Source organism: Spermophilus citellus (assembly GCF_964194105.1).
Source record: "Spermophilus citellus genome assembly, chromosome: X".
NCBI lineage: Eukaryota > Metazoa > Chordata > Mammalia > Rodentia > Sciuridae > Spermophilus > Spermophilus citellus.
Window position 1 is genome coordinate 128,234,951 of NC_138190.1, and position 27,493 is coordinate 128,262,443.

Consider the following 27,493-nt stretch of genomic DNA (forward strand, 5'->3'; position numbering starts at 1 on the left):
TAGATTATTCTCTAATACATTGTAAATGTTATGTTAGTAGCTGTTACACTGTATTGTTTACAGAATGATGACAAAAAAGTCTGTACTTATTCAGTAGAGAGGTTTTCTTCGACCCATAGTTGGTTGAATCTTGGATATGGAACTTATAGGGGAACAACTTTTTGTTAAAATGGAATAAAATGAAATAATATTTACCCCCTGCTGAAGCTGGAATTTGTCCTGGTTCCAAGATCATGTAATTAGCAGCCACCTAAATTTCCAGCAGATGGAGATGTTACTGCATAACAGAAAATTCTTTGTTTAGTAAAACCCAAGAGTTCTTGGGTTCCAGAGGTAAAAGTCAGGATTTGTGTCCATTGAAATGTAAATAATAAATAGCTATAATGGATTAGACAAAGGAGAATGAAGAGAAGGAAGGGGGATTAGGAATAGGAAAGATAGTGGAACGAATCTGACATAACTTTCCTATGTACATGTATGAGTACACTGCAATGAATCTTAATACCATGTACATCCTAAGATGAACTGAAATCCTAATTAGATAAGATATACTGCATGTTTGTATAAATGTCAAAATAGACTTTACTGTCATATATAACTAAAAAGAAGAAATAAAAATAAAAGAGATAAAGAAAAAGAATAAATAGCTAGAAAATTCTAGGTTGGGTTTTAAATTATTTTTAAAATAAAATTGTTGGGGCTGGGGTTGTAGCTCAGTGGTAGAGCACTTGCCTAGCATGTATGAGTCACTGGGTTTGATTCTTAGCACCACATATAAATAAATAAAGGTATTGTGTCCATATACAACTAAAAATGTTTTTTTAAAAATTGTTTTACTGGGTGTGGTGGTGCATGCTTCTAATCCCAGCAGCTTGGGAGCCTGAGGCAAGAGGATTGTGAGTTCAAAGCCAACCTCAGCAATAATTTAGGAAGACCATAAACAATGTAGGTAGACCCTATCTCAAAATAAAAAATAAAAAGGGCTGGGGATATGGCTCAGTGATTAAATGCCTCTGGGTTCACTCCTGACACCAAAAATAAAGAAATAAAAAATTGCTTATTCCCATGTTGAAAAATTTCAAAGGAAAGCAGTATTAGACTTTCAGAGTCTATAAGGGTGGGATTGCTTAGTATTGTTTCTTATGCAAGGCGCCGGTGTTTGTGAAAAAGATGGAGATGGACACACACCCCTAACCCCCCACCCCCCGCAACACACACACAAAGCTACTATGGGACAGAGAAGAGAATACTTCACTGACCTCTGAGAAGATGTCCAGAGTGCATGCATGTGCAAAAAATTTGGTCCAAAGGGAGCTAGCCTGTTGTGGCGATCTGTTTGTCTCAACTTTTCAGGTTGGCTGCAGTGCCGCTACAATTTAGACCCTAACTCTGGGCTGAGTGTATGTCTGTAGTGTAGACATGCGCAGAGCAACCTTGGCGCAGACCTGGTGTGAGCCATTAAATATGGATCGTCTGAGGCAAGGTTACATTCCAGATTCCAGAGTACATGCTGTCTCTCAGTGGCCTCAGAACCGGTGTGCGGAGTGAGGACGGAAGCAAAGAAACCTTGGTTTTGGCTAGGGTGCATATGACGTGTGCGTGGGCTTTCCTCCACAAAGCGCTTGCGCATGGCCACAAAGCGTGTGTGTACGACTGCAGAGCACACATGCGCACAGCTGCAAAGCCAGTGTATACAACCGCAAAGAGCATGCGCTCATAGCTGCAAAGCGTGAGTGTACAACTTCAGAGCGCGCGCGCACGGCCACAAAGCGGGTGCGCGTTTGGTATGTGAACTCGCCTGGCAGCCATCTTTCATGAATCTGGAGCCCGGTGATGATGAAACTGATAAATAATTCCTGCCTTACTTCTTTGTTCCTAGCGGTCCACTGGCATCTCAGGTATACTAGATCCACCTGTAATCCTTCCTATGGGTGAATAATGCTTTCCTATGCTCCACTGTATTGTTTCAATTTCTTAAAAGGGCCCTTGAACCATTCCAGGATTATTTTGGTTTGCGTCTGTGTGGCAGCTGTTGCAAAGATCGCTCTTTTTTATTCCTCCATCTTGGTGACTTCACTTTGTCATTGCTTTCTTTATCAGTATTTATATTAATTAATATCTATGTAAGCGAGGCATGGTGGTGCACGCCTGTAATCCCAGCGGCTTGGGAGGCTGAAAAAGGAATCTCACTAGTTCGTCCTCAGCAACTTAGGCTCTAACTAACTCAGTGAAACCCTGTCTCTGAAATACAAAAATGGCCTGGGGATATGGCTCAGTGGTAAACTTCCTCTGAGTTTAATCCCTGGTACAAAAAAAAATTACCATCAGTTTCCTTGCCTTTTTACAAGTTTGATTTATTTTAACATTATATGAATTGGGTAGAGTGTGTATGCATAGTAGAATTAATCCTTAAACAGCCACTATATTAAACACTGTACTAGATGCATAAAAATGGTGCAAATTTTATGATTAAAGTGCATCTAAAATACAGATGAGGCACAAATATGCCAGCATCCTGTTTTTGAGAATAATTTGAAAAAAAAAAGTCCTCAAAAAAGAAGTAATAATACTGATAATTTTTATTCAATTTCAGCATTTCTTTCTAAGTGTTAGCTGTTACTATATTTTACTACATACCTGAGTTTTTGTCCTTTGGCTTTCATGTTCACTCCTAAAAGGCTAAAGTCCCCCTTCTAATTCCTACAACAGACTTTGTTGTAGGCAGTCCTAGGATTTTTTTTTTTTTGTATGTGTGTATGTGTGTGATTTGTTCTTTTGGGTTGACTCTTTCTGGATAGAATACTGGTAATTCCAGACCCAGTCTAAAGCAAACCTGAACCCTTGCTATTTTTAGGCCCATATAACAGATAAGCTATTTTTGGTGACTGACTTAAAATATTTAATAAGCCCTATTTAAAATAGGTCTTATTTATTATATTGGAAATAACTACTGATATGAGAAATTTAACTTTTTACTAGTTGTTATAGCCTTTGTTTATTCATATTCAGTCTGGTAGAAAATGTATTACAACTTTATTTTTACAAGATTTCACATTTAAAAAAATTCTCTTCAAAACTTAGCACCACATTATATATGTACTATTCATCTAGTAATTACTTAATTTTTAAATAAATATAAACTAATTTTTGTACCAAATCTTGATTGTAGAATATACTCGGACTAGTTGGTGATAATAGAAAAAACACCATTGTCCAAGATGTTCTTGATGGATTAAATTGAATTTTTTTTATCTCCTTTCCCAATCATTAATTGAAGTCTCTTAGTAAAAGAATACTTTGGGGATGGGAATGGCTCAGTGGTAGAGCGCTTGCCTGGCATCCATGAGGCCCTAGGTTTGATCTCCAGTACTGCAAAAAAAAAAAAAAAAAAGAATGCAGTGAAGAACTTATTGTTTCATGATAAAATTATCTATTTAAAGTAAATAAATGTATGATACACATGTTTATCTCTATACAGATATATATATATATATACACACACACACACACACACACACACACAGAAAACAAAATATGGTCATTTAATACTATTTATTTGAATCACTTTTTAAAATTGAACAACTTGTTTTCCATTTATATTAAATCTTACAGTGATTGTGTAGACTTGGGTTTTTTCCTAAACTAAAATCGCATATAACAGGATTCTGTTTAATGCAGTCAATGTAATTCAAGGCCACATCCTCTAAGTAACATCAGAAAACTGCACTGTCAATCAACTGTGTACCTTCTTTGATCCATCCTTACATTTCAGATGACAGAAGATTTTGTGAGTCAAGTTAATTGAACAGTGTAGGATATCAGTTTTCTCAGCTTGTCCTTACACAGGATATCACACATAACCAAGACCTCACCATAAGCTGGAGTAAAAGGTTATTGCACTTGAGAGAAAATTATATACTCTCTAAAACTGTATGCAATTGTAGTGATTTCCTTGAGACATGCAAAAATGTACTAGGTATTCATTTTGACTGAGCTCAGTGTATAACTTCATTTTTAAAAACAAGAGTAAAAACCAGACAAACACATCAGTGTGACCACAGTGTTTTCCTTTAATTTTAGTTCACTGCAGAGTTTCTTGACAAAGTTAGTCTTTATGAAGAGTGCTAAAATAAGCAAACCCTTCCTTTCTGATCTCATAATGTTGGAAGAATCTTTTATAATCTTTAAATATTTTTATAGTTCAATGTAAATCTTAAAATGAAGCTCAAGCATTGAGTAGAATTTGAATCATGCCTTTATTTGCTTGTAAAAATTTCCTTTAGATTTCTGTTTATGTTAAGGAAATAATCACCCCCTCCACACAGACATACATATGCCACAACTGAAATTTATTTTAAAAAAATAATTGAATGAATAAAGTGAAATATTCCAGAATAAATTCTGTACACTTTTGTGGTCTTTTCATTTTTCACTGAAGCTTTGTGTGTGCTTATATCTGGTATATGTTCAGTGTCTTTAGAATATTCTTTTGTTGAAAATTTTTTATAGTTAAAGAAAATTTATTATAATTTATATAACTATAATTATATAATTTATTGAAGAAAATTAAGGACAGTATATATTTCTCCTTATCAAAATGTTCTTTTCTCAGAATAAATATACCTTGCCATGCATGGTGGTGCATGCCTATAATCCCAGCAGCTTGGGAGGCTGAGGTGTGAGGATAGCAAGTTCAAAGCCAGCCTCAGCAAAATATATCTCTAAGAAGCCTCATATTAGATTCAGCTTAACAGACATGTATTTACTGAGTGCCTCTCATTTTGTTTCTTTGCCCTAGTCAATCTCATCTACTTAATTTATTTTTTAAAATATTTTTTTAGTTGTTAATAGACCTTTATTTTATTTATTTATTTTTATGTGGTGCTGAGGATTGAACCTACTGCCTCACACATGCTAGGCAAGTGCTCTACCACTGAACCACAACCCCAGCCCTCATCTACTTTATTTTGACAATTAATGCCTCTGGTCCAAGACTCTTGTCAGTCTCAGATATGTATTTCTAGTTTGCCTCATCTATTACCTACTTACCTGTGGGTCACATCCTCAGCCATATTTTGTATTTTATTTAGAGACAGGGTCTCACTGAGTTGCTTATTGCCTCGCTTTTGCTGAGGCTGGCTTTGAACTCTTGATCCTCCTGTGCCACTGGGATTACAAGCATGTACCACCATGCCAGCTAGAGCAATTGTTCTTTAGGTATTCTGAATTTAGGGACAATTTCCTAATACCAACTGAAAACCCATGTTGATACAGGACTCAAAACTTAATCCTCCAAACCATTGTTCACATGTATGGATTCATTTATAAGCAGAGAGATGGAATTTTGTATGCTAAGTTTATGGTTACGGTTTACACTCACCTGGCTCTTTTAGAATTGTAAACCAGCATGTAGATACCATCTTAGCACTTTAAATTATTTAAAAGGCAAACCAATCACTTATTTGTATCCTCCAACAATAAAGCCTTTTGTAGAATTTGAAGATAGAACCTGAGACGTTACACACCCTCCCTCCAAATAGTAGCAAGCTAGTTTAGATTAGTTTTGTTTGTAGTTAGTGTTTTCATTAAGCTGCCTTGAGCAGGGAGGAGCCCTGCCAATTTGCCATTTCTACCTTGCTCCCTAGGCCTTGCTTCAGGCTCCTGCCCGCCTAACAGTCTTCCAGATGTCCAGGTCTTTGGCCATCCTCCAGTGATGCTTGTCTCCAGGAGTGACAATCAAAAGGAGGCAGTCAGAAAAGCTATCTGATACCTCTGGCCACTCCCTGTGTCAGAGGAGTACCTAGTTCTACTGAAAAGTTCTTCTGGTAGTAAGTCTTATTTTCAGATCTGGAAGTTGCTTAGTCTCAACTTTAATAACTAAGCAGTATATACTGTTTTGTAAGGTCACATATCCAGCTTTTTATGAATACCTTTTGGTGATAGTTTGGAAGTTTCCATTTTGAATTGGTATAAGCAAAGGGGCATACATTGTTTTTAGACTTTAAAAACAGGTGCTTTTCATTCATAAAGAACCTTAAAACAGATAAACTCATTTTACAAGATCTTGTTTTAAAATGTCAGGGGCATGGGAAGCTTTCTGCATTCATATGATAGAATATAGTACTTACTGGAAACAGACTTATGGTAAAAGAAAATATTCTTAAGCTGTAAGCCATTATAAGAACCACTTTTATGTGTGTGATACTAGGGAGTGAACTCAGGGGTGTTCTACCACTTAGCTATATACTCAAATCTTTTTATTTTTTAATTTTGAGACAGGACCTCACTAAGTTACTGAGGCTGGCCTCTAACTTGCAATCCTCCTGCTTCAGCCTCCTGAGTCTTTGGGATTACAGGCATGTACCATTTTGAGTGGCAGGAAATACTTTAAAAAAAATAAAGTTGTATCAGGTTTATAATTCTCTGGTTCTGAATGCCTAATTTCTATGCATAAATTCAAGTTACATGAACCACTCCTAGATCTCTGCTTCCCTCCCCACTATTGTAGAAATTTATTTCCTCTTTCCTTCCATGCACACATGACGTTCAGCTTTTTCTTTGCTCAGTTCAAGTTGACCTGCTAAGGCAAAACAGAGCAGATGTTAAGATTAGTGGAAGTGGACAGGATGGTGGTGCTCTATTCCTCTTTCTTTTATATATTGTACATAGTGTCAACATTAAGAAAGGAGAATCTGTCTGTTTTAACTGAACTAATCTTTCCCTCCTCAGCCCCTAGCTCTAGACCACATCCTAGCCCCTACACTACAATATCAACTTAACTCTGATTCCTCAACCTTGGAACATTCCTCTGACTCATCATTGTGTCACTAGAGTCCATTCTCTGCCTTAATAAAATTCCAGCCCCATGGAGATGCTTGACAAATTTTAAATTGAACTCCTCAGTACTTCCCAGGGATTTTAGAGTGAGGGCACCAGCAGTAGCTTGAGAATCTTCATCTCACAGCTGGGCCTGTAAAGGTGAGAAATGTGTTCCTGGCATCCCAAGTTGGAGCACAACACTGAATATATATTTTTCCCCAGAAAAATTGCTAAGTTATAAGTAGTAGTGAGTTTCTCCAATATTCTTCATGCTATATACTATGGATATATTTATGTTAACATTTTCTTCTGGGGAGACAACTCTATGATCCCAAACCTGATTTTTTTTTATGGAAAAAATGCTTGCTTTTGAATAACTTACTTAAAAATGGACTTTTGGGACATAATTCATTCACAGCTTTGCTACTGCTAGTATAATAAAACCAACCTTTTGATTTCTAGTCAGCTATGTGTTCTCAAAAACAGAGAATATCATTCACGAAATGGTATGGAGAAAGAATTATCCTTAATATTTCAAGCTATATCTGAAAAAAGGAAGTGTTTTATTCCAGTGTTTAACTGATGGAGGAGAATGGTGTGTATATGTGTATACTAGTTTTAGAATTCATATACATATATTCCCCCATAAACCTCATTACTCTTGTTCTGGTCACAATGAAATTAATTTTTCCTGGAGTAATCATATGCTTTTTGAGCTACACACTCCCCTTTATTTATCCATTTATATAAGTGTCCTTTCTTCTCATTCTCTATTGTAATTATCTTTTCCTTTTAGTATTATCATTCAAGATAACAATTGCAAACTTTGGATGTTTTTTCTCAGTTTTGTAATGATTATTAGTAGCTTAACAATAACAGACAATACTGTATTTGTTTAGCTATATCAAAGGCTAAATAGAATTGCAAGACTAGGCTCAGAATTTTATTTTATTTTTTTGTATAATGGTATATGGAAAAAATATGTTCTGTGTTCCAAGCAACCACTTTTAAACATCTATTTTAGAATCATTGCATTAGTATGTAAGATTTAACTTTTTATTAGTATGCTATTTTGGCTAAGGTTTATAATTATTAAATTGTTCCATGGCTTTACAGGGTTCAAAATTATGGATAATAATGGAATACCTGGGTGGCGGTTCAGCACTGGATCTTGTAAGTATTTTAAAATAATTAAACAAACATTTTTAACCGTTCTTTTATGTTAAGTAAGCAGTGGCTTTTGAGCAATGGTAAGTGGTTATATTAGTTAATATGTTCAAATTAAACTCTTTCTTGAGGACCATGGCACTTATGTCGATAATTCTTTTTTTAATATGACAGCGGAATGCATTACAGTTCTTATGTAGATTCTTCTTTGTTGCAGATTTGAATCTATTGCTGACAATCTATGGTATATAAGAAATACAAATAGCTTAATAAAATAAGATTGCCCCAAATTAGGAGAGGAGTGTTTGCTAATTGCTGTCATTTTTTTGTTTGACTTTTACAAGCTTATTCTAAGACTGAGTTCTTAGATTTTTAAAAATATATAATTGTGATAACTGTCACTAAAAGTGATTATGAACTGAATATTTGTGTGCCCCACAAACTCGTATGTTGAAATCCTAACTCCAGAAGGTGGGACTTTGGAAAGTAATTAGGTAATGAGGGCAGAGCCCTCAGGAATGGCACTTGTGTGAAGGAGATTCCAGAGAGCCCTCTAGCTGTCTTTCTACCCTGCGAGGGTATATTGAGAAGGTGGCCATCTGGAAACCAGGAAGAGTACTCTCATCAGACTTCAGTCTTCCAGAACCTTGATCTTGGACTTCCCAGCTTCTAGAACAGTGAGAAATAAGTATTTGCTGTTTTAAGTCACCCAGTCTATGATATTCAGGTAGAGCAGCCCAAAGTGACTAAGACATTGGTTTTAGGGATTTGACCAAGTAGGCCTACAGATACAGTTCTGTACAGATTTCGCTCTGCCCCACTGTAGGTTATTTGGAAAGGTGATGGCATTTTTGGATTGTTAAAATGACTGAAAGTGTTACTGCCATTTTAGTGGGCCATTATCAAGAATGCTGAAGTTCTGCAGAGTACAGGAAAATTTCCATTCAATGAAGATATGTTCATGTGCAGAATGCCTCTGAAAAAAACTGATGGTTTTTCCCCACGTTAGTATAATACTATCAATGTTGATTTCTTCCCTTTAAAATCTTTATTAATATGGCTTTAATTATAAGATTAAATATGAATTATGAAATGACCACTGGGTTAGTCAGTCTATAGGGGTTTAAGGTTATAGGGCCAGCTTTGCTCAACTAAAACTGTGACTGACTGTGAACCAGACCCAGGAACTCCCTGAACTTGGGTGTGTCATAAAACAAGTTGCAGTAAGTTATTTTTCAGTTCTCTTCCATCTTTAATACTATAGGATATATTTTATTTACATGCCTCTTCCTTTGAAATTATATAGCATGCTATGTCTAAGAAAAGAGTGTTTTGTTAGGCTCATTAAGTAATATTTTAATTCTTATTTTTTAAGTGAAGATGAGTTTTCCTACCTGAAGGTGATTAGATATTTTTAAAAGATTTTAACCCTGACTACTGATGAGTCAAAGTTTCTAATACTATGAACGGAAATGACTGAAAAAATTTCCTTTGCTTTAGGCAGAACTGTACTGAAAAAAAAAAGACATGATAAACTTGATCTGGAAAGCCTCATTTACTTCTAGGAGTTCATTTTAGTTTAATCAGTTGCCACATTTGGTAATCCTTTTTGTCTCTAATCTAATTCTCATATCCTAAAGCTTAATTTCATTTTTTTTCTCTCCTCTCTAGTGCGAGAACACCACTGGCATTTCTTTGTATAATATTCTTCATGCATATAAAGTCAGACTTCATTCTTAAAGTTAAATGATCTCATTTCTGTTTGCCTTGTCAGTCTTATTATTACAATAGTTTATTGTTTATCCCTAGAAGAAGCCTCTCAATTGCTCTGAGAACCTCCTTCTACTTTTAAAATATTGAGAAGCCTTTACAAATTTATCATTTACCTTATCTGTTCCCCCATGGAACTCACCATTTCTCTTCTCCATTTTGTAGGCTTTGGCAAAGCTAGTCCAATCTGTTTATCAAGATCATTAATAGCAATGTCAAGCATTTGAACACTGGCCTAACCCTTCCTAATAGCTCTAATCGATATCCTGAGTGAAATGATTGTGAGTTCTTGATCTCATCCTGCCATTCTGCACTCTACCTGATAAAAATGGCAATTAGAATAAGTTAAATGAATTGAAATGTTGTTAGTACTATATTGGCTGAGAATCTAAAGACCTAGTTCTTAGTCCCATTTCTACCACTGACAGTTGACTAAAATTGGGCAAGATAATCTCTTTGTGCCTTAATTTCCTCAAATGTTAGATGAAGAAATTTGATTAATGAACTTTTTTTTGTTTTCATAGATCTAAAATTCAATCATATTGTGATTTAATTGTAAACCTCATTGAACTGAGCTTTTAAAGGAGAGCTAGTGCTGAAAAAAATGTGCTGTTCCTTTTCCATGTATAGTCATATAGAAATGAGTGCTGTCATTTGGGGAATCTAAGAAAGAACGATGATAGTAGTAGAGGAGGACTGTGTTACCAGGAGCAAGGGAAAACAAAGAGAGATGTTGAACAGAGTATTTATCACTTTAAACTGGTGTCTGACTAATGGAATAACATAACATTATGATTTGTAATTTATATCAACATTATACATAGTGTACCTCAAAGGTCTCTCTGATTATTGAAAAACCATTTGTCGCATCTGAACAAACTTTGAGCATACTATATATTATTTTATTGAGTTTATTATACCCTATTGCTTTCCAAAAAGAATTTACAGTGGCTTACAACAAAAACCCATATAATAAAGTAAACAGAATAAAACATGAGCACCAAGAAAAAATGTTGGAAACAATCTGCTAACTGTAAAAGAAGGCATAATATAACATGCTGTATTAGGGACTGACTGGCTGAAAGTCAAAGGAATGTAGGGAAAATCCACAGGCCTAGGTCCACAAGAGTACAGTTTTCATTTTTTCTCTCTTCTTTTTTTCTTTTTGAACTAGGAATTGAACCCAGGAGTGCTTTACCACTGAGCTGCATCCCCAGTCTTTCTACTTTTATTTTTAATTTTGAGACAGAATCTCACTAAGTAGCTGAGGCTGTCCTCAAACTTGTGATCCTCCTGTCTCAGCCTCCCAAGTTGCTGGGATCACAGGTGTGTGCCACCACACCTGCCTAAGGGTACAATCTTTGGAAGAGCACATGTTGTCCCTCTTTTGCATATGCTTTCTTCATAATAGAGGCAAAATTACACAAAGCCTATACACTGTCCTGGGACAGAAGTGTTACATATTAGAGATATGACAAGAAGTTCAGTCATTGGAGAGAAGTTCAGTTATGCACTTTAAGGACAGTAGACCACAATCTTGGCATGATCTTTCCTGAAGTTGTATTAGATATTTTTTAAAAAAAACCCCTCTATTCCTTCTACTTTACATTCCTTCTCTTTCCTATTCCCTTTCTTCTCCTTTTCTCATCACTACCAACATGCCTACGGAGCCATTTTAACTACAAGATTTGAGACAGTTTTCTGTGTGATCGTGTGGGTGGTTTTTTTTTTCTTCCCTGATTCACTGTCGCCCCATGCCCATTTCACTGCTACAGTTGTCCAGCATGCTGTAGCCCTGCCAACGTTTTTGATAGTACCAGTCTTATGAATATGTTTATCCCTCAGTTAGTTGGTAGTACCTGAGAATTTTGTTGCCAGCCATCAATAAAATAATATCTAATTTTCACCTTTTAGAATTACTTCAGTACTGTTTTTTTTTTAGTTGTAGTTGGACAAAAACCTGTATTTTATTTATTTTTATGTGGTGCTGAGAATCAAACTCAGTGCCTCCCATGTGCTAGATGAGCGCTCTACTGCTGAGCCACAACCCCAGCCCCACTTCAGTACTGTTTCAGAAAGGAACTTTTGGGGTAGAAGTTGATAGATTTGGAAATAAATAGATAATGTTGCCTAGGAAAGGGAGCTATTGAATTGCAGCCATCCCTGGAGTATACTGTATACCCAGACTAGAGTTAATATTAAATGGTGAGACCAAAGTATGGGTCCTATTTTAGGCTGTTAAATTCTGACATGAAAGTGCCCTTTATTCAGCATAAATATGGCATTCATGAAAGATGAAATACACAAGGTGCCAAAGAGCTGTGAATCCCTCCCAGTGTGAGGCAGAGTGTGCAATGTTTGATTTTCACCACCTCTTTCCTCCTTCCAGCAAACAGAACTGTGCCTCGGCTCTGACTTTAGATTCCCACCCTTTCCTGTAATAATATTGTACAGTCCACTGTTTGTGCTTTATGAGGTACCAGAATTTTTAAATTACCATTCATTTTAAAGAGAAATTTTCAGATATTCCATTACAAGTTCTGAAACCTAGTCATTGCTTTCCTTGTATTCCAGTTGGAACTATTGGCTTCAGTACAGGGATGGGGAAAGAAAGGGAAATGTGTTACATTTATTTGAAAAATATTATCCCTCCATGATTCAAATTTTGTTTTACAATGAGTCTGAATGGTTTAATTATTATATTCCTGGATAAATTTAAAATTTGAGTCTCAACAAGACTCTGTTCCTTACAATATTATTGAAACATACAGAATGCTAAGTAACTTTACTGTAGTTGACCTGTATGATCAGATAGTTGCTGGGGAAATCTTACAGATTATCTGATCTAAAAATCAGTTCAATGTCAATATTTAGTAACTTTTTAATAACAAATGCCAGCATGTAAGTAGTTGATTTTTTTCCCCCATCTGAAAAACAATTTAGCTAGCACTATCACCATTTAAACATATTTGTTAAATCTCTAATGTAAAAAGTTCAGGAACTCCAGAATTTGAAGCTAGTATCAAGGAAAAAGTGTCTATATTATCTTTAAATATTAAATTTAATCTTTTAAAAAATCTGTTCAGCCTTGGGACTTAAAATTCTTTTGCTTTCTTCCCCCATATTTAAAAAATTTCCTCATTTGTTTAAATATTGGTTTAATAAACAATTGTTTCATATACCTAAGTGATTACATTATTTCAAAGATAGCAATCTTGAATTTTATTTTGCAAACTTTGTGTGTGAATGTGTGTATGTTTTTCCCCTTAAGCTGCGAGCTGGTCCATTTGATGAGTTCCAGATCGCTACCATGCTAAAGGAAATTTTGAAAGGTCTGGACTATCTGCATTCAGAAAAGAAAATTCACCGAGACATAAAAGGTATATAGCAGTCTAATACGAATCTTAGAAAAATAGATGCATTCTGCAGAAACTGAATTTTTTGCCCTTTTTTCTTTACCTCCTAGCTGCCAATGTCCTGCTTTCAGAACAAGGAGATGTTAAACTTGCTGACTTTGGAGTGGCTGGCCAGCTGACAGATACACAAATTAAAAGAAACACGTTTGTAGGAACTCCATTTTGGATGGCTCCTGAAGTTATTCAACAGTCAGCTTATGACTCAAAAGTAAAGGATTGCTTGTCTAAACTGTTTTGTTTTTATGAATAAATTTTATATAGCAGAGATCTGATACGAAGAATTTTATTTCAGATAGAGGAACGGCCAAGAGCAAAGGGTCCTGGTACTATCCTAGTTAAAGAACTGCCTTATTTTTCTTCTTTATCAAATCTTTCTTAAGGAAAAGTTATGTCATATTTTGCTGCTTCCTCATAAATTCCCTTGATGCCAATAATATTTGGACCCTGTTCACATCAATGACTTTCCATCTCACTTGGAATGAAATCTTAAGTCCTTACTGTAACTCCAGCTGTTATTTGCCTCTCCAGTCGTGGTGGCCTCATTGTTGTTCCTCAAGCATAGCAAGTATACTCTGGCCTCGAGACCTTTGCTCTTGCTCTTCCCTCTTTCTGGAATAACCTTCTTCTAATCAGGTCTCTGCTTAAACATCACAGATACAAAGATGTCTTTCCCGGACCTTCCATGTGAATTTGCAAACTTCTTCACCCTCTTATTCATTATTTCTTTATTCTGCTTTATTATTTTCCTCACAGAATTTATCACTGTCTGACATGTTTGTTTCTTCTCTGTCTCTCATACTAGAATGTAAGCCCCTTGAGGGCAGGAATTTTTGTCTAGCTTTTTTACCACCTGAATCCTCTGGGCCTAGAATGATGCCTGGCATAAAGTATGGAATCCAATACATTTTAAAATAAGTGAATTCTATTAATAACAATTTATTAATGCCACCTATCTTGGCAGACTTTTCAAAACTATAGGACCACTACATTCTACAGACTCTTTTGTGGCAGTATACTGGAATGAAGTTTCAAGGTAATAGAATTTTTTTTCTTTCTTTTACCTCAGGCTGATATTTGGTCATTGGGAATTACTGCTATTGAACTAGCCAAGGGAGAGCCGCCTAATTCTGATATGCATCCAATGAGAGTTTTGTTTCTTATTCCAAAAAACAACCCTCCAACTCTTGTTGGAGACTTTACTAAGTCTTTTAAGGAGTTTATTGATGCTTGCCTGAATAAAGATCCATCATTTGTGAGTATTTATTTCTTTTACTACTATCTGTTTGTTTGGAGTAGAGGTGGCTTTTTCCACAGTGGGGAATAGAATGAGGTGAAAATTGGCTGAAATCTATCCACTAACCTAGTTCTTCCTTCCACATTGCTTATCTTAGTCAGTTCTTAACCAGATCTTTACTCCTTCCCCTGTATCTTTTTCTTGGTCCCCAGCTTCCTGCTGTTTACTGATCATTTCCTATTTCAAGGAGAAAGAAATTTGAGAAATAAAATTCATCTTATGTCATTATTAAAGTACATGTGTAAAATATTCACGATGATTCCTTTCAACCATGTTATCATTTTTCATGAAAGTTTGTGTTTACTTTTTATTTAATATTCAGAGACTCCAACATGAAGTTTTATACTTTTCCTGGTCTAGTAAAGTCCTCTCATTTACTTGGCAGTTTTATTATAGTTGTTTTTGCTGTTGTTTAAATTAAAGCTGCCTTGTGATTTCTAGAGACTAAAAATATAAAAGAACTTGATACAACTAATTTTAAGTTAATAGTAAACCTTCTGATATTAATAAAATGCTAGAGGGAAAATATCACCCACAGCATCTGCTGTTTGCATTTAGACACAATAGGAATTGATGCTTTATAGAGAAAGGATAATAAGATGTGGGCTGATAATAACAAAATTAGGCATTCCTAAGATGTGTGCAGATGATAACAAAATTATAGCCTTGATAGTTTTCATGATTTTTTTCAACTTACAGTAAATGTAATAAAAGTATTTTAAAGCTTTATTTTGAGATGTTTTTACATTTTTACTTTCTAAATCCTTCCATGTGCTTTTGAGAAAGCTTTACCTTCTGGTTTATTTGGGTTTTACCAAATTGGTGTAAAAACGTAGTGAATTTAATGTGGTTGCCTTGAGCCACTTAAAAAGTAGAATTAACTATTTTCCTACATTTTAGTTTTCCTCCTGTCTATAGATTTACTTTTAGTTCCAGTGATTTTTTTTTAACACTCACAAAGAGCTTTGATATAGTCATGCATTCTTCATTTTATTCCTTAGCGCCCTACAGCTAAAGAACTTCTGAAACATAAATTCATTGTAAAAAATTCCAAGAAGACTTCTTATCTGACTGAACTGATCGATCGATTTAAGAGATGGAAGGCAGAAGGGCACAGTGATGATGAATCTGATTCTGATGGCTCTGATTCGTACGTACAGATTATTCAATTTGTATGTAGGTAGCCCATTTGAATACACTGTGTCTTTTAACAATTATCTGGTATGCTTGCATTAGCATGAAACATTAACCATATTCTGAGGTTTCATTATAGAAGCTGAAAGTTCCCCAATCACAATCTGTGTAATACAATGAATTTGGAAACATGTTGTTCTTGGAAGTGAATAGCTCTAGTTTTAAATGGTCTTGGTCTAACCCCTAGTGGATACTTGAGCATATTACAAAATTTTGGAATAAAATTTCATTAAAGGTGTTAACATTAGTTTGCAAAAAGTAATAAGGAGCCAAATGCAGTGGAGCACATCTGTGATCCAGTAGTTCAAGAGGCTGAGGCAGGAGAATCACAAGTTTGAGGTCAGCCTGGGCAACTTAGCAAGACTCTGTCTCAAAATTAAAAAAATAAAAAGAACTGGGGATGTAGCTCAGTTGTAGAATGTCCCTGGGTTCAACCTCCAGTACCCTAAAAAGTAAGGAGCTATATCTTCTCATACTTTGATGGCAACCTCCAAAATCCCTCTGGAGAACTGACCTTTCCCAAGTCTCAATCATGCACCAAACTGTGATCAGATTGGTACATTGAAATATTTATTTATGGGAACTGAGGGTGTAGCTCAGTTGCCTAGCATATACAGGGCCCCAGAATCCATCTCTACTACTGCAAAAAAAAAACAAAAACAAAAAACAATATACATGGACTGCAGATGTAGCTCAGTGGTAAAGCAGTTGTCTGGTATGTGTGAGGCCCTGGGTTCCATCCCCAGCACCACAATAATAATAATAATACCCATTTCTATATGATTTTCACCCCTTAAAATGTTGCAGTGGCTTTTTTAAATGGCAGCATTTATATAAAAAATTCAGACTTTAGGTTTCTAATTTAGTTTTGACTGGGAGAATATGTAGGCTACACCGTAATTTACACTTTTACTAGGCAAACTGGAAGAAAGGAAAGACCAAATTTTTAAAGATAATACTCTTAGATTCCCACATTTATGAAAAAATCCCCAATATTAAAAATGTGTAAAATATATCAGAATAGTTTGTACCCTGTTCTAATGGTGTCACTAGACTTAGGTTCCCTTGTGAGTTACCCAATGAAGCCTAAGACCACAAGCCGCACTGCTTGAGGTCCTGGTTCAGTAACTGGGGAGTGGTGGGGGATGGGTATGTATGTGTGTATGTATGTAGGAAGTATTCCTATGGGATTCTGATGCACACTTAGAATTGAAAAACACTTGATTCAGGAGGCTGAGGAAGGAGGATCGCAAGTATAAGGCCAGTCTCAGCAACTTAGCAAGACCCTGTCTTAAAATAAAAAATAAAAGGGGCTAGAGATGTGATTCCGTGATTAAGTGATGCTGGGTGGTTAAGCTCAGTGGTCAATCCCTGGTGCCAAATAGTAGTAGTGTAGTAGTAGTAGTAGTAGTAGTAGTAGTAGTAGTAATAATAATAATAATAATAATAATAATTAAATAAAGAGGGCTGAGGTGTAGCTCTGTGGTAAAGTACCCCTGGGTTCAATCCCCAATATTACAAAGAAAAAGAAAGTGGGAGGGAGGGAGGAAGGAAGGAAGGACAAGCAGGCAGAAGGATGGATAGAAAGATAGACACACATTACTCTTTGGTAAAATGTATGTACCTGAAAGTGAGGTCAAATGCTTTTTTATGCTATGTTTTTTTTAAACATTGAGATAATTATCTTTGCATTGATTTGATGTTTTTATCATGCTGAATTATTTATAAACTTATAGACGTATCTTTGGCAATCTCTTTAGGGAATCCACCAGCAGGGAAAACAATGCTCATCCTGAATGGAGTTTTACCACTGTGCGAAAGAAGCCTGATCCAAAGAAACTACAGAATGGAGCAGTATGTATATGGAAACTATCACTTCCTCTTGATAGACTTTTTCCAACTATGTAGTGAGATTATATGGCTAAAAATTATTAGGATTCAGTACCCCTAAATATCTGTCTGCCTCATTAAACATGTAGTATGCTTCATTTATCATAGTTTTAAAAAAAATTTAGATGTTGATAAACCTTTATTTTATTCATTTATATGCGGTGCTGAGAATTGAACCCAGTGCTTCACACATGCTAGTGCTCTACCACTGAGCCACAACACAGCCCCATATTATTAGTTTTGAGCTAATTTTAAAAGATAAAGTCATTTAAGTGGTCATTGGTATTTTAAAATGCGTTTCACCTAGAAATAATAAGCCCAAGGAATCATAGATATCTATTATAATTCTAGAAGAAGCCTTCTTGGTTATGGAGGGGAATTCATGATAGGAAGAAGCATAGGATTTTGCTGTATCTTAGGTCTTTCCTGGGCCAAATTCAAATTAATTCACATTTGTCCTAAAATAAGAAAAGCATGAATGATTATTTTAATTTTATGTGTGTAATCTATATTATTTGTTCAAAGGAGCAAGATCTTGTGCAAACTCTGAGCTGTTTGTCTATGATAATCACACCTGCATTTGCTGAAGTAAGTACAGTTTCTTGAGAATTTGATATCTGTTTTAAATAGTATAGTATTTCAGATGTTACAGCTGTCATTCTTTCTCAGCTTAAACAGCAGGATGAGAATAATGCAAGCAGGAATCAGGCAATTGAAGAACTTGAGAAAAGTATTGCTGTGGCTGAAGCTGCCTGTCCTGGCATCACTGATAAAATGGTGAAGAAATTAATTGAAAAGTTTCAAAAGTAAGCTTGAAATGTCATTTTAAAAATAGTTGTATGCTTGAAAATTGTTGCCCATCTTAATCATAACTTTTGAAGTTATTTTCTTTAGACATGAGGAGGTAGTTTTCCAGTAATGAATGAATGGCCCGATTCTCCCCCGACCCCACCTTTTCTCTGCTACTAGTATAGATAAAAGGTCACTGCACATGTTCTTATTTGAGCACTTACAGTAATGTTATTTAGGAATGCTTTCTTGATACTGGGCTCAGAATTTGCAGAAACACTACTGTTCACATAGTTTCCAGTGTTTATGTTCCTAAGTTTGAAGTCCAATATGAAAAGTTAAGGGAAAATCTTTAGGTAGAGGACTATGTCTAGACAATACAATTGTTTGACTTCAATTTCTATACTGTATCTTTGAACTATTAATTTGATTTTACTTGAAGAACTTATAACCAATTTTAAAACTATTTTATTAAATAAGACTTTTGTATGTACACATACAATACAGCTTAAGCAAGCTATAAAGTGATACAAATTTTACTTAAATCCATTATATTGCTTCTCAGTGCCCCTTTGTATTTCTTGTATTCATGATGTCAAGTGGGATTAAGTTGGAACAAACCATATGACCTGTAAAATCATACAATCTGAAAGATCTTTCTACCCGATAAAGCCCACTTGTATTCATAAACTCAAAATCCCTTAGATTATAATGGAAAACTCCCATCCATTTTCAAGTATGCAAAGGAATCAGTTGGAAGTTGTGAAATCAAATACAGAGGGATATTTGGACTTGCTTGTGTTTTAATGTCTCTAGGACAATACTCAACTGAAAATACCTATCTCCTTGGCTGAATCAGATCCTTCATTACAGAGTTCATATAAGTGAGAAATATAAACATGCATAATTGTACATCAAGTTATGTTTTTCTTAATTTTATAGGTGTTCTGCAGATGAATCCACCTAAGAAAGTATTTCTGGCTTCAATTTCATATGGACCCAGAGTAACCCACCAAAGCTACTTCAAGCTTAACAATGCTTAACTCGTGAGCTCCATGTGCCTTTTGGATCTTTGCATCATTGAAGATTTGGAAGAAGCTATTCAACTATTTTGTGATGGTGTTTATCATTTTATATTTTAAAGAGATTATTTTGTAAGGAAAACTTTTAATACTATAGTTTCACCTGTATTGTAGTAAATGTTGAGATACAGTTTTGCTTTTAGGTATCATTATTTCTTAAGTTACTAGGATGAATACCTTTCATGTTTTGATCTTTAGTTAACTGTACACTCATAAAACATACAGGTCTTTCAACGTCATCCTAAATATTCAATTTTCGTAAATCATTGAGCTTCAAAAGTTTTTATTTACACAAGCATATTCTAAAAAGGACTATCTGTGGAATAGTGGAAGTAAGACACATCTTCTTAAAACAAATTTTTAATAAGCTCTTTGAAATTGAACCTGGAAAAGTATTGATTCTTATACCAAGTTGGTATGAATTCCAGGCAGCTCAATGATTATCACATTTGAGAGCCCTGTGTTTGAGGCATTGACAGGCAGCATGTAGCAACGGAAGTACCTCTTGGTGTACAGTATTTATCTTTTCGTTTAGATGGAAGATACAATCAACCCTTATTTAATATGGTTAGAAATTTTAAAGCAAAATCATTTAGCCAACGATGTGTTTTTGGTAACAATGGAGGAATTATACTGGCTTCATTTTTTAAATCTTTAAGTCAAATTACATATGCTTGGATTTAGAGAGCTTGAAAAAATGCTGATTGTCATGTGATTAAATACCTGATCAACAGGTATGAATATAATTTACACAGTATATTTTTGTCATAGCAGTAAATTGTCCTGTAAACTATTTATTCATTTTTGTTCATCATAGTTATCAGTACAAAAGCATCATGTTCATTTCTGAAAGGGTTTATCAAGCATTTTCCAATTCATATGAAAATAACCATAGTACAGGATGATTTCTGTCCATTCAAAGGTAAGTTAGACTGTACAGTTAATTTTTAGTTATATTTATGGTACTGTTGAGTGGATAATAACCTTCTTTCTTTTAAGCCCAGTATATATATTATGCCTGGCTAAGTGCTGAACTGGGGCTGTATATCAGTAGTTGTAGAATTATTGATATTAACTAGTTTTAATAGTTAATATTTTGTTTGGGTCTGCACACTTGGATTTTGCACAAAAATCATTTTTAAAAAGAAATCTGAGTAATTGCCGAATATTAAAAGAAAATGTTCTACAAGGAAAGAATACAGTTTTTCATCAAGGTAGCCATTACATGCTCTTTTTAAAATATAAACACTTGAGAAAATTGTGGTATAATATGCCAAGAAATTTCTTGTCATTGGTGCCTATGCAGTAAAAATTAATTTTAGTTCATTGTATTTTGAAGTAATGGTTCAGTTAAATTTTTCACCTGCTATGTGTCTGAAACACAATTAAAGTTTATAATCTGTAGCACTCTCAAAATGATTTTGCAACTCATGGATTAAATGAATATTTTTGTAAAAGTAAAAGCAACAAGTTTATAAATTGATTATTTGAAACTTTACAACTGCATCACAGATATGAATTGTACTGCTTATTCATTATAGTTTTTAGTCCTGTAAACTGTTTCTAGGTGAAGCATACTCCAGTGTTTTGGGGGTTTTGAAAATAAATATTTAATTTCATGATCTACAATGTTTGTTTTCTTGAGGGGAGTATAATGTGGTATCTTAATCATTTCAAAACATTTCTCCTTTGACTTTTAATTTATTATTGGAACATTATAACCAAAGTTTTTATTTGAAACTAAAAGATACTCTTCACTTTTTATTTAGGATTGATTATAGCTACAGTGACTATCTGTCCTGACTTCTGCCTCCTATCTTGACAGAATTATTAATTAAGTACCATTTCCAAAATGTCCTGGCTTAGACAATAAATTATACGGTCTCCTTAATTGCCGTTTTATTAGAAACTCATGTAGATTTAAGCCCTATAGTTCTTAGGAAAAAAACATAAATTTAGCAAAGATTTTCAGTAAAAGAGAAAAGAAATAGCATATAGCATAAAGGAGTTTGAGTTTTTTCTAGATATAAGATTGTGGGTGAACTTCATAGCTTCAAGGATCTATATATAAGATCCTTGAAGCCAAGATTTAATATATAAGTGATCAGTCTTTAATTTTTAAAAAAATTCTGTGGTGCTAGGGATCAAACTCAGGGCCTTGTGCATGCTAGTTAAAAGCTCTACCACTGAGATAAATCCCCATTCCTTCAATATCTTCTTCTTATTCAATAACTACTCTAGACTTGTGAGTTATTGGATATGGTTCCAGGAGCAGAAAGGGAATGGATGGAATGAAATATATTAAAAGGGATTTTTCTGATGTAAGGGCTAGGAGAATAAAGAAACTGACTTATCTTTTCTCTATTAAGTTATATTTAAAAATAGCTTGTCTGTATAATTCCTTCCTTTCTTTGAACTTTGTGTTTAACATTATCTTATAAATATGTTAGACTTAATATTAAGATCAGTTAACAAAATTAAGTTCTCAAGTGGAATGCTATACCTTCAGGAGGACTATTAGAAAAATTCTGAATTGATCAAGAATATAATTTTAGTTCATTTATGCAGTCTGATGTCATTAGTATTTACCCTTCAATTCCATTTATCCATCCTGACCATAAATTTTCACTTGCCTTCTTTTCCCTATTCTGTAACTGTCCTATCCCTTATTAATAGGCCAGAACCAATCACTTCGGAAATCAATTAAAACAAAAGGAAGACCATCCTTGTTTTTTAATTGAGTAGATTTCCATCACACTTTATTAAAAAAAAAAAAACTCATTTTCTTGCCTACATGCATGCAACAAGATATGGCAAAAAAAAAAAAAAAAAAAAAAAAAAAAAACGTCTCTGGCAGAAGACATTCAGTCAACAAACTGATCTGTTAACTTGTTTCCTTCACTACATACTGTAGATGTTTAAGAATAGAAAAATTATACATCAGACATAATATCCTCATCAGCCCCATATCTGGCTGTAGAAATTGGCCTAATACATTAATTTCCTGGGCTTTAAATTCTGCCAAGTCTTATATTCTAAAAACATCCGTTCCATTGAGAGGATCTATGCTATCACCTTGTTTTTGAGGCTGTAGAGGGCCATGCTCCCCTAGATAAAAATGGTAAAAATCAAAGTCCTTAGCAAATAACAAGACTGTTTTTACTGGGTCCCCCACAAATAATGAGGACTGAAGCCTTTATTCTGTATTATTTAAAAATGTACAAAATAACCAAGATAGCCACAGTCTACTTAATCACAATGTCCATTAGAAGCCAAATCCATATGTAAATCCATACTCTCACTATTCACTATTGAACAGCCTGCCCTGCATTTTTCATCACTCTATGAAGAAATATATAACGGAGCTGATAAATACTCCCCACACCCTGCCATAGTACTGGGGAGGAGAGGACATGCTCCAGTTTGTTCTGAGGGAACAGAAGAGTGAAGCTCAGGGAATGAGGCAGCAGCTGAATCTTTCCAATGAAGAGTGACTAAGAAAATGGTTTGTAAGAAAGTTCCTTATTTTCTACCTAAGATTCTAACATAGAACTGACCCAGAAATGTTCACAGAATTCATACTTAAGCTAAGAAGTAATTACATGGTTTTAGTAAAGTCCTGTCTTCAGCACTTGGTGTGTTGAAAGAAACATCTTCATCTTCTTCATCTAGCTGGAGACTACCAGAAGACAAACGGATTCTGGCCATGGGTGACTTTTTTCCTTTGCCATACAAAGAGTAGTAGTCTGGTTTAAGAATCTCCGATTCAGAATCACTGGATTCACTAGCTACGTACCTTTCTGCTGTGCTCTGATCCATGAGAACTGCTGGGAACTCCTGCTCTGCAAACATACATGTAAATAGGTCTGCTTTACGACTCAGAGTGGGACGAGGCCCTAAAGGTCTAAATTCGGACCCCAAAGGAAAACGGATAGTTTTCATGTCTGATTGGCTCTGGGACCGTTTGGGGGTTTGCTCTTGAATGTTATATGTAAAAGCGTCTTCTAAATTTGGGTCTTCCTCTTCTGGATCTAAATTGATATTGTTCCTACCACTAGTCCTGGCCATAGCTTCTTGGAGTTCTTGAAGGTCTTGCTGAAAGCTTTTTATTCTGGTATTCCTTGGACTCCTTTTGGGTGGCTTTATTGCAGAGGGCTCTAAGTAGTTGTCTGGTCTTGCCCTTTCCTCTGCCATGACTGGAGAGCGTCTGGGCACCTGAGGTGGCTTGTCCACATAAAAAAAGACTTGGGGAGGCATAATATCCACTTGCTGACTAGTACAAGGAATATAGGGCACATCTGTGTAAGTTAGCTGCCTTGCTGGACTCACTCCACTTGTGAGGCCAGAAGATGTGTTTATGTGATGGTCAGCAAACTTGGAGCTTGTTCGGAAGGAGCTTAGAGGACTTCTCTGCTCAAAGAAGTCTCTGGGATCAGGCTGAGGATCAGGGTCAGTGTTAAAGACAGGATCTGAATAAAGAAAAGAGAAAGATGAACTGCTTTGCGACTGATGTAACGATGTGGGATCCGCCTCTGGTTTGGAACGCTCCAGTTCAGCTGCAAACGTCACCTCCACTGCAGAGTTCCTCCTCCTACTGTCTAACACAGGTTCAGATGCGTGTACTCCATTCACATTTCGGTAGTACCCACCACCATATGCTAGTCTCAAGTCTTCCACCTTGAAAGAAAGGACATGTTGGTGAAAAAAAAGGAAAAAGCCATTTGACTGGAGTGGGGATCACACTTCTATCTTAGCCAAGAATTTTGAAAGTTAGTTCAATCCATGTTATATTCCAGGATTGACAAATATATATGGAAAGGAGAAGAACTTGTACCATTTTCTAAATTGTGTATTAAAAAGAATATGACAGACTATTCTTTCTCAGTTACATCCCATTTCTGGACTCCAAGTATGCAATAGACTTGAGGCAACATTGTACTTCAAGCAGTTTTCGTTCAGTAGCTCTTATCAATGAACCAGAAAACCTGCCTGGTCCTGATTCTGCTTTTGTGTGACCTTAGACAAGTCTCCTAACTTTCTTGCTCCAGCCTCCTCCCTATTTTCTGTAAAATGGTTGGGAGCAAGTCTATAAATGGCATGAAATTTTCATATACTGGACAGAACCTTTCATCATTATACCTCTGATACCTTTTGGATAAAAACTGACTTGAAATGAAGGCAATGAGAGTTTATGAGACCTATAATTAATTTTTTATATAATTAATTTTTGTAGAAAGATCCAAAGAAAAGTGATTAACAAGATTGATACTATAAAACTGGCAACTTTCTCCTTCACTTAAACACAGTTAAGCAGCAAAATTATTTTAAAACCTTAACACAGACCTCTTACCTTCCTCTAAGCCTTAAAATTTCCATAGGTAGAAAAGCAGAGATTTTAGTTTTAAAAATACAAAGCCATAGAAATTGATTTGGATCTTCATTTTGCAAGATGTTAACAATACTGGTTGCAATTTGAAAATGTGCCAGAGCCTTTTAGTCTATAAGGTACACACCAGTGGGAGTTTACTAAATGGTCTTCTATTGGCAGGAAAGGTTGAGCCGGCAGCCCTCCCCAGGAGGCTAACCTTCTGGAACAGAATAACCCTTAGACACAGTGGGAGATTGTGCAGAATCAATTTTTGGGAGCATTTGAAATTTGGATGAATTACATGTATTTAAAGAAGTATGAATTTTCAGAAATCTTACTTGTTTTGACACATCAGAGAGGATGTCTGGTGAGGACCTGCACTGTCGTTCATGATACTGAGACGGGTAATGCTTTCTGAAATCCCCAAACAGAGAAGTCATTGAAATGGCTGACATGGGAATAGCGGGATATGTATGAAACTGTACATTCAACTTGAAGTCAGCATGAGAGTGAGAAACAAAAGCATATACCTTTCAAATGGCAAGCTCTTCAACTGCCGTTTATTCCCATATTCCAAAAGCTGCCTTTGGGTTCTTCCACTATTACAAAGATGAGTTCAAATAATTAATTAATAATCCAATAAGCTACTAAAACTCGAGCCTCAGTTACTATTGAAACCAAAAGCATCTAGATGAATTACATAGGTCATGACTTGTTGAAGATCACATGAATGGTAATGCCCACTTATCCAAGAACCAGGAAGAGAGCAACCTTAACTACATAGAAACCAGACATTTCTTCTTTTAAATTATTTTTTAGTTATAGTTGGACACAAAACCTTTATTTTATTTATATTTTTTTATGTGGTGCTGAGGATCGAACCCAGGGCCTCTCACGTGCTAGGCAAGCACTCTACTGCTGAGCCACAACCCCAGCCCCCCCAGACATTTCTTTTCTACAAATTTAAAAAGTCAACTGACTGGGGCTGGGGTTGTGGCTCAGTGGTAGAGCACTTGCCTAGTACACGTGAGGCATTGGGTTAGATTCTCAGCACCACATAAAAAAATAAGTAATTAAAGGTATTGTATCCATCTGAAACTAAAACAAAATTTTTTTAAAAAGTCAAATGCATGGCAGGAAAAAAGCAGCTAACTAAACAGCAGAAGAGGATAGCTCCAGTCAGTTGTACACTAGCAAAGAAATGCAGCTGACTGGTGGGAGAAACAAGAGCCAAGAAAGATGTCACAAAAATAATAAAACCCAGAAAGTCTGAGCCATTTATCACTGAAGTGCAAGGCCTGACTTGCCTCCCCCACCCTGAGGCCGTCACTGCACTACAGCTGCCTGCAGAGGATAATAAGTGATGTTTATAATAACTCAGGTCATTAAGGAAAGGGCAAAATATGCACAGTATCATCTGTTCAAGAAGACAGGGATTTGTAGAATACATTTTGGAAAGATTCCATCAAAAATACGTTCTTAAAAATACCTCAATTCTTACTGGGGCAGATTCCACTGTTTGACGAATTCCTTATGTGGAAGCATTCGATTAGAATTTTTTATCTTAGCTAAGAGCTTTGAAAGCTTCTTGCAGTGCATTCCTAGGCTGGTGTTTTCAAGTAAAAACAAGATCTTAATTCTACCTCACTTCCATTCCTCCAAGGTGTGACCTGTAGTGAGGAGCTGCTAGTGTAATATTGCTCAACCTTTTTAATCCCTTATCCCCTCCAGTGCTTTCTTGCTCTTTTGCCTAACATCACCAGAGGATGTTGTTGATCTTTCCTTCCCAAGTCTTGCATATAAGTCGCATATAAGACAAACAATAGGTTCATTGAATATATTTTCTCCCTCATCCGTGTGGTGATTCTGATCCAACCCCTTAAGTAGGTAAGCCACCATCCCCCTGTCTCCCAGTTGGGAAATATTGACTTAGAGCATCTTGCCAAAAGTGAGCAGTAAAGAGTACAATCTTTCAAGTGACTGAAATAAATTCTTTTTTTGGGGGGGGGGTACTAGGGATTGAACCCAAGAGCACTTAACCCCTGAGCCACATCCACAGCCCTTTTTATTTTTTTATTTAGAGACAGGATCTCACTGAGTTGATTAGGGCCTCACTTAGTTGCTGAGGCTGGCTTTGAACCTGCAATCCTCCTGCCTCACTTTCCCAAGCCGCTGGGATTACAGGCGTGTGCCACTGTGACTGGCTGAAATAGATTCTTTATTCTTTCTAGAATTTGAACAACTCCTATTGCCTCCCATGTTATTAAAAAGAAGTAGTATACTACTGCATGGTATTTAATTACCTATAGCGGAAACTGGAACCCTTGCTGCAAAGTAGAGTTTTGGGCTTTGATTTGGGCTCTTCAGAAAGCCTGAAGAAGGCATGATACTCCACACAGGTCTTCCAGAAAGCTTTGCAGGCATCTCGGCTGGCCATTGTGAACTCCAAGGTGTCCTTGCACAACGCCTATGTAAAGCAATTTACATCTAGCAAAACATCCTTCCAGAATATTAGACTTTGGAATCCCAATGCCTTCCAAGCTCTTGGTCCCAGGGACTATAGGGCTTCTGATTTCCCACTCGGCTCCCCATAGGCTTCACACCTACTGAGACCAAATGATTGGCAACCTTCAGAGGAACAGACAGGGCCACTGCTCTCAAATAGAGCCTTCTCTAAAAGCCAGTGTTGCTTTACACACTAGCC

At 35.8% G+C, this 27,493-nt stretch overlaps 2 protein-coding genes across 3 annotated transcripts in view; one reads left to right on the top strand and one right to left on the bottom strand.

Annotated features, from left to right (window-relative positions):
• Positions 1-21,043, top strand: part of STK26 (serine/threonine kinase 26) — a 54,281-nt gene extending 33,238 nt beyond the window's left edge. The window contains exons 4-12 of the mRNA XM_081278338.1: positions 7,936-7,992; positions 13,028-13,136; positions 13,223-13,380; positions 14,239-14,424; positions 15,468-15,616; positions 17,421-17,514; positions 18,076-18,138; positions 18,220-18,356; positions 19,282-21,043. Coding sequence (XP_081134464.1) covers positions 7,936-7,992; positions 13,028-13,136; positions 13,223-13,380; positions 14,239-14,424; positions 15,468-15,616; positions 17,421-17,514; positions 18,076-18,138; positions 18,220-18,356; positions 19,282-19,306 — 978 coding nt within the window. The 3' untranslated portion in view covers positions 19,307-21,043. The remainder of the gene's footprint in view (positions 1-7,935; positions 7,993-13,027; positions 13,137-13,222; positions 13,381-14,238; positions 14,425-15,467; positions 15,617-17,420; positions 17,515-18,075; positions 18,139-18,219; positions 18,357-19,281) is intronic.
• Positions 21,044-23,003: 1,960 nt separating this feature from the next.
• FRMD7 (FERM domain containing 7) overlaps positions 23,004-27,493 on the bottom strand; it is a gene marked incomplete at both ends in the record, with an annotated part of 54,245 nt that continues 49,755 nt past the window's right edge. For both annotated transcript variants that reach the window (XM_081278140.1, XM_081278139.1), the window contains 4 exons: positions 23,004-24,098; positions 25,128-25,203; positions 25,320-25,388; positions 27,093-27,256. In XM_081278140.1, the coding sequence (XP_081134266.1) occupies positions 23,004-24,098; positions 25,128-25,203; positions 25,320-25,388; positions 27,093-27,256 (1,404 nt within the window). The remainder of the gene's footprint in view (positions 24,099-25,127; positions 25,204-25,319; positions 25,389-27,092; positions 27,257-27,493) is intronic.